General features: G+C 37.0%; 1 protein-coding gene across 1 annotated transcript; it reads left to right on the top strand.

The window, feature by feature from the left end:
- Positions 1 to 3594, top strand: LOC137712951 (Transcription elongation factor (TFIIS) family protein). Its single transcript, XM_068452159.2, has 9 exons — positions 1 to 959; positions 1140 to 1208; positions 1327 to 1409; positions 1839 to 1891; positions 1985 to 2103; positions 2225 to 2252; positions 2369 to 2676; positions 2789 to 2879; positions 3008 to 3594. The coding sequence occupies exons 1-9, from the start codon at positions 468 to 470 to the stop codon at positions 3130 to 3132; spliced, it is 1368 nt and encodes a 455-aa protein (XP_068308260.2). The 5' UTR covers positions 1 to 467; the 3' UTR covers positions 3133 to 3594.
- Positions 3595 to 12178: the final 8584 nt, after the last annotated feature.

The raw sequence follows: 12178 nt of genomic DNA, 5'->3' as shown, positions 1-12178 counted from the left end.
TACGAATTTAAAATTCGTCTCTTATCATTGAGTCATTCGGATGGTTATGCTACTTTTTCAAGGGGTGGGTGGTTGTTGAAAGGAAAAAAGTCTCTGACTTTTATGGTTCCTGCCCTTCCCTGGTCTTTGTTTACAACTTTAAAGATAGACACCATCCGTCCAGGGCCCGGTCTTAGACCCTACACATTCCCGATAATAAAAGATTGAATTCAGAATCTTACAGAAAAGAAGAAGAAATCCAACTTTGTATTATTCATCATCGTTCATTTTTTTCCATTTCCGAATATCTGATCATATATTTTGCATCAATAAATTGATACAGTTCAAGAAACGTTGGATTGTCTGTATATCGTACCAAATTCGTACCAGAAACCGATCGATTCAAAATCCCATCTCTCCCGATCGGTCTCGTATCTCTGTGATTCAATCCAGAGCCAAGTTGTTGGGTTTTGGGGCGCCCGCCGGCCATGGCGACCAACTCCGGGTCACTGAATTATTGGAGGGATTACTTTCGGACTGCAAACTCTGATATTTTTGATATAATCGACCATGCGATCATGGTGGCGGCTTCCGATTGCCCCACGGAGTTGAGATTGCGGCGGGATCGGATAGCAGAGCGGTTGTTTTCCAGCAGATTGACCCGGTGGTGTTCGGGTTGCGAAAAACAAGTCGAATTGGCCACCGTGCCTGGCGGCGATGGAGAAGAACATGACGACGAAGGCGGCAGCGACGATGTGCACAGAGGGTGTAAAAGTGGGTTTGACGGAGGTGGAGGGGAAGTCGAGGGCGGTGGCAGTAAAGAGAGCAAGGTGAATAGCAGCAGCAGAGATGATGAGGGCGGGCTTAGCAGCGACAGCTATGGATTGGCTGAGGCTTTGACAGATGAGATTGAGCAAGAGTCTCAAACTCTTGGGGAGGTCTTCAGGATTAGAGACATGTTTCTTGATTACGAACAAGAGGTAGTATTCATTGCAAAATTCTCTCTTGTTATCCATTAATTGTTGTTAATTTGATCTCGAGGTTGAGTTCGTAGTAAATTTCTCCATTTTTTTGTGATTGGTTTTCGAACTTGTTTAATAATGGCTATGCTTTTTGTGTTTTCGGTTTCTGATTTTCGTCTTGTGTCAATGTTCCGGCAGTCTGATACGGTATTGTTCGACTCTTTGAGGAAGCTTCAGTTGATGGCTCTGAATGTGGAGACTCTCGAGGTTCGCTTCTTATTTTTAACTGGTTAAGTTATTCGTTTACATTGCCATCTCGTCAATCGGTTGTTGATTTTCGCCATTGTATGTATGCAATGCACTAACAAGACTTGTTCTTTTCCAGGCAACTGAAATTGGAAAGGCGGTTAGTGGTCTCAAAAAGCATGGATCAAAGCAGATTCGTCATCTTGCTCGAGAGCTTGTCTCGTATGACTTTGTATACCCTAATTTGGCAATGGATTATTTGTTCTTTGTGTTTAGTCGGGGGACCATACCTGTATTTACCATATCTTCTAAAAGTTGCTCCATTGATAGTTTGATTTGCTTATTGCTTACCATCCCCTAGTCTGCTTTTAGGCATTGCATATTTGCTGCTTCTTAGTTGAAAGCGTCTTTTCACGCTAACTTGTTTAGTGTGCTGATAAGGAACCTTCTTGAGGGAATTCTTAGACAAAGAAACACCATGACTCATTTCAGCTTCATTGTGTGCATGAATCATTTAGATAAGGAAGCCCCTTATTTCTATACCCTGTAACTTAGTGCTATATGGGGCCATGACCACTTCGATTTTAACATTGTGTTCGTTATCTTAGATTTTGAAACCACTGTGCTTTAACATGATTTTGTGGACTGCAGAGGTTGGAAAGACATGGTAGATGAATGGGTCAATGCTACAGCAACTATTCCCAGTATGAATTCTTAAGTTTACGTTAGACATGTTTTTACCGTAATTTCAATTCTCCCCTGGTTCATGGAAATTGATTTTAATTTTTAACTTGTAGGCACAAAAACTATGTCAGATTCTGTTAATCCATCTTTTGATGATGAAGAAGGACTACCATCTCCTCCTCTTGATGAAGCTTTCCTAGCTAATCAAACCACCACAATAGAACTCTCTCAGGTATTAGTCCTCTTCCTTGCTTTCTTTCCTCTGGAGAGGAAAGTAATCTTTCTTCCAATATGATTGGCTGTAAACTAATTGGTTTCTTTTCTCTTGGATGTCCAACAACAACACTGTGAAGTTCTTTGACGGCATGGATGATGATGGAAGTGAGTTGAATTTGCAAAAATTTATGTTTTTGTTGGATAGCTTTGTGCTATTTGGTTCTTTATTTGAATTCCCCAATTATTGGATTCATAATTATGAACGGGGAATGTTGTTTCAGATCCTCGAAACAATGGGGAATTCACTGAGTACCGTCAAAATGGAAGAAAGCGAGAAGTGGAGAAAGAAAATACTATTAAGCAGAACCAACAATATTCAAATGAGGCAAATGTGCTTCCCAAGGGAAACAAGAATGAACAAGTGAAGAAACGAGAAGTTGTGAAGCCAAATAAGCCCTCAAACACTCACTATGGGCCTGGCAGACCTCCCAAAGTTAGTATGGGTCAAAAGGTCAACAGTGAAACAAAGATCGAGCAAAAAACAGATAAGGTTGCCATTCAAAAGAGGCAACACGCTGGTCAGCAAAATGTAGGTGCTAGTAACTAATAACTAATTACTTGTAGCTAGGAGCTAATTACTGGTTTTGTACCTTCAATATGTAGTTTTATTCTTGATCTGATTTCTGTTCTTGATCTACTAGAAATTCAAGGGTTCAGATGAAGTTGCAGTCCAAGTGAAACTCGAAGCCACAAAAAGGAAACTCCAAGAGCGTTATCAACAAGCTGAGAACGGTATGTCTTACTGACCAAGGTTATGATAATGGTGGTTTGAGGTTTTCTCCAAGGGCGTTTTTCATTTATTCTGTTCAAGTTTCAATCTGACTAATGTATTCCTACATAATCCTTCTTTGGCTCAACAGCCAAGAGACAAAGGACAGTACAGGTTATGGAGTTGCATGATCTCCCCAAGCAAGGGCTTGCCCGTAGGAATCCACATGGGAGACCTGGAAACCAAAATCGGCATTGGGCTCATGGACGGAGATAAGTCACTTGTGCAACGGAGACTGATATTTTTGAAGGTTCTGCCATTTTCAATTCAGTGGACGGGGGCAAACTCTCCGGCATGTCATGTCTTGACTCATTTTTGTGTCAAAACTGAGAAATTTATTCACCATTCTTGGCGGGGAGGGGATGTTTCAGATTCAGAAGCAAGAAACTATTGAAACTTGCCGTAAACTCAGTACAGTGAGGTTTATAGAGGCCCTTTAATTCATATTCGGAGGCGGATTATAACTTATGCAGTCTCCTTTTTACTTGGTTCTGAGCCATCCATAGAGAAGTTTGATTTTCGCTACTCATTTAACCGACTACCCTTGAACATATTCTTTTTCTCCCACAGTCCAAGACTTACGTAGCTCGAGTTATATAAAGTTGCTTACTTTCCTGTTATAACGAACATCTGTAAGCACCTTCATATTAACAATAAGATTACTTTCATGTGTCCTTACTTTTAGGTCTGCATTGCTATTATATTAGATTTACGGATGAAGTGATCGTTCGAAAGTTTCATTGCTTGTCACACAAGCATTCAATTCATTCACCTGATTGATCTGCAAGGGTAAAATGATGGGCTGTTATTTGTTTGTTCTATTTCTTTATCCTTGAAACTTTTTTATTCGTTTTGACATATTTTGTGGATTCACTTTGTGTTTAAATTCCGTTTTCTTTGTGTGGAAAACTAATGAAGAAGATAGAGAAACCAAAAACATGGTCCAAGTGGCAAATTAATTAGTTAATCATGTGTTTGAGGCAATGTTTTAAAAGGCGAAGGCGTTTTATGAATAATCTCTCCTAGAAGAAAGCCTTGTGGCATGGAGCGAAGTCTCAAGAAACCTAAAATTTATTATATATAGTTATATTTATAAAGTATAATACTTTGTAATTCAACTATAATTGTATCTAAATCAAATATAATAATTATATTATATTATTCACTCTTTAATATAGATGAGCTTGAAAACTGTGTCGTATTGTTGTAATTATTTATTTTATTGTAAGCAAATATAGGGAATTTTGAGAAATAAGGCTGAGTGGGCACATTTATAAAGAATTTTAAGGGAAATAACGCTTAATGGGTACAATATAGGGAACTTCAAGAGAAATAAGGCTCAGTGGGCCACATGGAATGCAGTTGGGCACCACACCACCTATTTCTTAATCAAAATGCTAGGTGGTGAAATCTAAATGGGCAACAATTAAATGGGAGTTGGAGAGAGAAACTCAGTTTCTTTCTTTCTTCTTCGTTGAAACCAAGAATGGCAAAGCTTTTTGCGTTCTCTTCTCATGGATTTTGAAAACGAACCTGGATTTTGAAAAGAAAAAGGCCAAAAAGGCCAAAAAAAAAAAAAAGAGCCCCTTCCTAGATACGCCCTGACAAAGTTTAGGAAAGTTTTTCACCAACTCCCAGAGCAGTTGGTTTATAAGGTTTCATTAGCCGCATTTTATTTTTAGAAATTGATATACTCGACTGCTCATTTTTCATCGCCTCGTATATTGTTGTTATTTTTTAGCATAGAGACAATCAATTATTACTCAATTGTAGCATCACCATATATTGCAAACCCTGGATTTCCAAGTAATACGAGCTTTTCTAGCCCATTGACATGATCATTGCTCATATCATGTCAATGGTTAGGATAAAACCTGTTAATTTTCAAATTATGTTGTATATTCATTCATGAGGAACCATTACAGGATGTACAAGATACATATATAGCAAGAGAACGTCATCACACACGATGACTCTTCCCTAAACCACGCCCCTTAACATCAAGCTTATCTAAACCCTAAAAGTGATGGCTCCTTGAATTAATGAGCTGACTAAATGTAATTGTGTTCTACAAGTAAATAGAAACACTGAACACAAGAAGCGATGACATGGGATGGGAAGCCTAGAAACCAAGCAATGATAATCTGAATGTCTAGTGGACTAGTACACGATAGTTGACCAAACTCTAAATATCCAAAAACCCTAATTACCTAGTGTGTTTAAGTGAACACCTTCCAACACTCCCCCTCAAGCTGGGTCCAGAAGATTGATGGGACCAAGCTTGGAAAGAAGTCTTTTGAAATGATTTGTGGCCAAGGGTTTGGTTAAGATGTCTACCAATTGATCACAACTTCTGATATAGTGAGTTTGAAGCGCTTGGGACTGAACTTAAGCACGAACATATAATGACAATCTACTTCGCTATGTTTTGTTCTTTCATGGAACACTCAATTTAATGCAATATGCATTGTTGTGATGTGATATATAATAGCACACAAATATCTTTTTGACAATTGTAGTATGGATAAGTAGGGATCGTTCTAGACCGGGGATTAGGAGGGATTGATAATCTACTCAAATTAGACTCAATTACACTAAACTAGACTCAAAAACAGAAAACTAGACTAATGACTCAAAACAAACTAGAATGACTCAAAACAGCACAAAACAAGCAAATTGACTCAAAACAGAAACTAAGGGTGATTTTGGACGAATTCTAACTTAACTTTGACTCAAAACACTAAAAGAAACAAAATTAAATAGGGTCTAACTAAGTAAACACAAAATATTTGTTTTGACGAATTTAAACTTAACAAACAAACTTGCAGAAACTAAGTAAATTGATATGAATTTGGGTGAATAGATGGGTGATATGCTAGCTAGAGGGTTCTTCTCCAACACATGACACATATGCATACGAATCGATTTCCAATTATTATTCCAATAAACCATGAATGACAATGCCCCAAGTCAATTGTGAACTGCACAACTTAACCATCAGATTTCCCTAATTTCATTAAATTGGACTCAACAACGCAATCAAATTATTCTTATCAAATTCCCTATATGAACAACATGATAGAGATACATATCAAAGATCATTAAGTTCTATGGAAATCATAAGCATTGACATGACATTCGTAACTATGAAAAATATGATACTCCTGCCAAGAATTCACTTAACATGATCGTGACTAGCGACCTTCACTACTTGCAAATATAAATTCATAACGATTAGGTGAGAATCCCTTATATTTTAGCATCAAATTCATGCACGCAAACTAAGTATGTATCCTTAATCAACATACAAGAATAAGTTATCAATCAAGCAATTAAGTATATCACATTCATGTCTTACGAAGCAATAATTGGATGAAATCAATTCATATCACATATATGTTCATGGCTTTGAATTCTCCTCTAGCCAAAATGAATTTAGCTCCTCATGTTCGCACTTAAACAAAGAAAACTTAAATTAAACATTGAAAACAAAAGATAGAATACACATAAGAACATTCCAACAATCCAAAACTTGAATGGTAGGCACGGCTCCAAGGGTCTTCTCTCATTTCTTCTTGAAAAGTTGCGGCACAAGGTGTTTGTGTATCAAAATTGGCTGGTGCGGAATTGTGTATGATGGATGGCTCAATGGTCTCCTTTGTGCAGCAGAAACATATGAAAATAAAGGGAAAAGGCAAGGCATTAATTACTTAATTTTGGGAAAGATTTGCTCTCCAAATCCTCAAGGAAAAAGGGTAAATAAATGTCAGAATCCAAGAGGAAAAGGGAAAAGGATATGCAGCAAGATCCTAGAGAGAAAGGGAAAGGCTTGCACGGCAAAGGAAAGGGTTTCTAGGATAGGTGCGGCAACCCTTTAGGAATAGGATTAGGCCTTCTAGAATCATATATTTAAGTGTCCTAAATTAATTAGGGACCCCCTTAACATCTGGAACTTAGGTAGTGAAGGATTAGGATTAACTAAGACAAAATAAGGTAACTTGGCTCTTATTTCCTTCTTTCTTTGTTGAGCTCCAAATCTTCTTTGCCTTGAATTAATTCTTCCATCTCTTTAGGATATTCTTAACCCTTTTTGAACTTCAATTTCGTCCATCCACCTTGCTCCATGCATGTGCTATCCATTCCAAGCCCAAAACTGCTATAAAATACTCATTTTCTTGCCACTTTAGCCAATTGAACCTACAAACACACAAAAATAGCTTAAATCACTATAATAAATAGAAACTAACTCACTAAATGCAAGGAATTAAACTAACGAAGTCGCATAAATATGCTCCTATCATGCTGCCTAATTATCACAGTAAGGGGACACATGATGACTTGTAAAGAACCCTAAATCACTCAAGAGACCTTTAAGCCATATTAACTCACATGTTGAAGCTATTACTCGGTACTAAGCTTCAACGATGGACCTTACAATTAAAGGTTTCTTTTTTACTCTTCAATATCACTATATTTCCTTAAACAAATGTGCAATATCTAGTAATGAATTTACGATCAATTGTATTCCCTGCTCATTCAACAACACAGTACCCTATCACTTAAGTACTTGCATTTTTTCCTAATAATAATTCTATGTCCAGCTGAACCCTTAAGGTATCGCAATATTCTTTTGACAAGATTGAAGTGCTCAAGTGTGGGAGAATAAATGAGTTGCCTGGCTATGCTAACAATAAAGGTTATATCAGGTCTAGTGATAGTAAGATTAACTTACCAACCAACCTTTGATAGTAACCAATGTTAAGGAATGGCTTGCCTTCCAACGTTGTTGTTAAGAGAAGTATTGGCAGGTAGAGTATCACTCATGACATATTCTTTGAGAAGATCCAAGACATACTTTCTTTGGTTTAGTAACAACTCTTTATTGAATGTTGTCATTTCTATCCCAGAAAGTATTTCAGCATTCCAAGGTCATTGATTGCAAATTTTCATTGAAGTGAATGTTTGAGATTGAAGATCTTTTCAGCACTGTCTCCAGTGATGATGAGACCATCCACACAAAAGAGTACTACCAGCTTACTAACAATTAATGTTCGAACAAACATGGATGAATCTACATTGCTCATTTTGAAACCAGACTCTTTAAGGACTAAGCTTAGCTTAGTGTACTAAGCTCTTAGGGATTGTTTTAGTCCATAGATAGACTTGTGTAGTTTACAAATCAAATTAGACTTGTGACTTGGTGGCAATTTCATATAAACCTTCTCTTGAGATTATCATGCAGAAATGCATTCTTCACATCCATTTGATACATGAACAATGCACTGTTCATCTTTGCAATTGGTAAAAAAGTTTCTTAGTAGTCTATTACATACGTTTGGGTGAAACCTCGAGCAACCAACCGAGCCTTGTGTCTTTCTATAAATCCATTCGAGTGAAACTTAACCTTGTAGATCCATTTGCTTCTAACTTCTTTCCTTTTGGAAGTTTGACAATGCTCCAAGTTTGGTGTTTGGCAAGAGCCTGAGCTCTTCCTTCATGGTTTATTTCCACATATCATGGGAGTTAGCTTTTTGGAAGTTGTGAGGCTCATTTTGACTACACATGGTACTCATGAAGGCAACATGAGATGGTGTGACATTTTGATATGACAAGCATTTAGAGATTGGATGTTTTGTAGTGTAAGTGACATAATCTTGAAGCCTTGAGGCAGGTTATCTAACATGAGTGGGATTTTGCTTGATTGTTGTGGTGAAATAGCATTTTTTATGTCATCATGTTCATCATTTTGAGTTTGAGGCAATTCATCACTCCTGGAAACCTCATCGTTACTTTTAGTAGATGATCACTTTCAACATGGGGAACAACTTGTATTACTTATGCTTTAAGTAATTGTTCTGCATTCCTGAGCAAAGGAAACAATTTAAGGAGAAACTCCCCCTGATTTGAAGCATCAGACTCATGAAACTTTACATCATTTGACACAACTAACCTTATCAATTCAAGGTTGCAACCCTTGTAAGTTTTTTGAAATGATGAATAACCAAGGAAAATGCACTTGCTAGCCCTAAGTCCAATCTATCCTTGTGATGAAACTAAACATGGAAAAAACATGGCAACTATATACCAGGAGGTGATCCAACTTAAATTTTCTTCCTTTAAAAACCTCTGTTGGTGACTTAAAAATCAAGACTTTATTAGGTAGCCTTAAGGTAGGTTGCAGTCAAGACACCTTGAGACCAAAATCTTTGGGAACATTCATTTGTATCATTAAGGCTCTAGTTTTTTCAAGTAAATCACGATGTTACCTCTCAGTTGTCCCACTTTGTTGTGGTGTGCCCACACAGCTTGTTTGATGCATGATTCAATAAGTGCTTGAGTATTGCATCATGCTATGGTGTTGAGTGCATAAAGTTATACTTTTACGCCCTCTTTTACTTAGGTTTTTTTACTTCAAATCTCTATGCATGACAAAGTATTTTGTTGTTTGTATTGTATTTCAAGATGAAAGGGCTTGAAGAAATCATCTTATTTTGAATATCTTAAGTGCCTAGAATGGACATTTTGAACCCCAACTCGCCCAAGACCAAACCATAGCCCACAAATGGCCCAAGATCCACCAGAAAATGCCCTTACAGAATAGCCAACTTGCAAGCTTTGCCACAAAATGCTCATAACGAATTAGAAAATGTGCCATATATGGTTGGAAAACCCTGGAAGTCTTCTTTCTGATGGTTTTACAGATTGTGATTCAAAGGAGCTGTTCAATTACAAATTTTAATAACAACTAGTTTTCAGTTACTCATATACTAAAGGCTGATTGTAATGAGCTATAAATGGCTAGAATCAGTTTTCTGTCTCAGTTGTTTCAAGCACATATTTTCAAGCTTAGCTACGTTGTTTGTGTTTGCTTTCTATTGAGAATGATAAGGATGACTGCCATATCTTATTTCATTCATTAGCAACATGTGGTTAGGTTCAGAACTAATCATGTAAACTGATTCCAAGAAAATCTAGGATAAATGCCATGTTCTAGGGTTCATGTGATGTTCATAATCCTCTTCGTTCTTAATGAGTTTCTAGGTGCTAAATCTGAGTATATGCCATGCTAGGTTGCACCTACAAATATAAGTTTTAATGTATATGCCATGCATCTCACATGCAAAGAAAGTGAGGATTCATACAATCTAGTTATATGCTATGCTAGATATGTGAACATCTTAGTTGTGCATTTGAAATGGATAAGTTAAAAGATCATCTCATTGATTTATGAATGTTTAGGGGAAGATAGATTTATGTCCTAAAAACGTTTCTAACCTATTTCATGTTTTAGGTTTATTTTTAGATAGTTCTAATTTTACCCTTTTCTTTATGTCTTTATTTCTTTTCCAAAATTACTTAAACCCCCCAATTTTAAATCATAAGAGTCAAAGGTTTTACTAAGTTGTTTATCAGTCCATGTGGTTCGACACCCTTACTTGTGCCACTATACTATCCTTATATTTGCACTCGAAGGGAACTTCAACATATGGTATATATATTCAGTGTCGTTAACCTTAATGGTTTTATTTTGGAGTCAAAAGTGGTTGTTAACAAGGTTGTGAAACTCTTTACACACTTGAATGACTTCACTCTTAAACTTCATGAGGTATCACCAAGTAACCCTTGAAAAATCATCAACAAAAGTTACAAAAGTAGTTATGTCATCAAATGATTCAAAAAATGGTCCCCATGCATCCGAGTGCAAAAGTTCAAACACTTTGCTAGTTCTAAAGGAGGATGAACAACAAGGAAGTCTAGCAAACTTAGACATGTGACAAGTGTCAAATTGAATAAACTCCCTACAAACATTTGGAAACAAACGTGACAAGATTGGTTATGATGGATGTGCTAGTCTTTGATGCCATAAGTGGGTATCTTGTGCTAGACTTGACTTGACTTGGAATCCTTTGGGAAGTTGAAAATCCTTTGCTAGGTAATAGAGTTCATCTAAATGAAAATCTCCACCAATCTTCTTCTTGGTGACATAATCTTGAAAAATGATATTGTGAGGAGAGAAAATGGCTAAACAATTTAGGGCATTTGTGAGTTTTCCCACAGAGAGAAGTTGAATAGGAAATGAGGGCACATATAAGGCGCTTGACTCAATCTTATTCGAGACTAGATTAATCTTTCCTTTTCCTAACACCTTAGCACCCTTGCTATTTGCAATAGACACATGGGAATGTTTGGAGAATTTTTCAAAATTATGAAGTTTAGAATATTGATTTGTCATGTGGTCTATGGTACCAGAATTCATGAAATATAAATCATGCAATTTATTCAAATTTAGGGTAGTTTGGAGAGCATTGATGATACTTTCCTAATAGTGCCTTTGAAATTTCCTTCACTTGAGTTGGAAGCTCCATCGCCATTATTTTTCCTTTGAATGTACGCAATAAATTCATTGATGAGTGTAGTTGGATTTGAAGTAAATTGCAGCAGTGAATTTGAAACCTCTGGTGGGAAGATGTAGCATCATATTCTCGTATCCTGAGTGTTGTGGCTTCTTTTAGACACCCTTATCATACTTCATGAACTTTGGTTTCAACTCTAGATGAAGGATCTAATAACAATCATTCACATGTCCAGTAACATTACAGTGTTGACATTTTAAATGAGGATTCTTACCCTCGTACTTTTTGTCATTGGATAAATAGGCTCTTGCTTTTGACACATTTGCCTTAATGCCTATATTCATGACTTGTCTTCTCACTTCTTGTCGTTGTTGATTGCACGCACTTGTAAAATAGGGGAGCTCTGGGTTCATGAGAATGTGAATGCGAAGATCCTTATATTCAGAACCTGAGCTAGACAAAAGTTGAAAGATCTTGTCTTCCTTAACCCTTTATAGCAACATTGAAGCTTCAGTGTTATGGGGTTGATACACTTCGAGTTCATTCCACATACCTTTCATGCTTCCAAGTAGCTAGACAAATGGTTTCCCATCAGGTTTCAAGTTTGAAATGTCTCTCTTTAGTTGGAAAACACAAGCAACATTGTTTTGGTTGCCATACATCTCTTTGATTGCAGCCCACAGTTGAGATAATGATTCTTAGATCTTTGCTAGCTTTCTCTCCACGGAATTAATGAGCCAAGACATGACCAGTTGATCTTTGCTGAGCCATGCTTCATAAGTTGGAGATGTAATCTCAAGGACTTCAACATTTCCATTGATGAAGCTCAGTTTTGATCTTCCACTTGGGGCAAGTGAAACAACCCTTGACCATGGCAAGTAGTTAAAAAAACCCACCTTAGATTGATT

This window comes from Pyrus communis, chromosome 14 (assembly GCF_041283825.1).
Source record: "Pyrus communis isolate YQ-2024b chromosome 14, ASM4128382v1, whole genome shotgun sequence".
NCBI classification, from domain to species: domain Eukaryota; kingdom Viridiplantae; phylum Streptophyta; class Magnoliopsida; order Rosales; family Rosaceae; genus Pyrus; species Pyrus communis.
This window is presented reverse-complemented; position numbering and strand designations above follow the sequence as displayed.

Excerpts from the sequence above, each read along its gene's own strand:
- LOC137712951 (XM_068452159.2), top strand. The coding sequence starts at position 468 with ATGGCGACCAACTCCGGGTCACTGAATTATTGGAGGGATTACTTTCGG. Across the intron at positions 1,209-1,326 it reads TGAATGTGGAGACTCTCGAG|GCAACTGAAATTGGAAAGGC; the intron begins GTTCGCTTCTTA and ends GTTCTTTTCCAG. Across the intron at positions 2,677-2,788 it reads AACACGCTGGTCAGCAAAAT|AAATTCAAGGGTTCAGATGA; the intron begins GTAGGTGCTAGT and ends TTGATCTACTAG.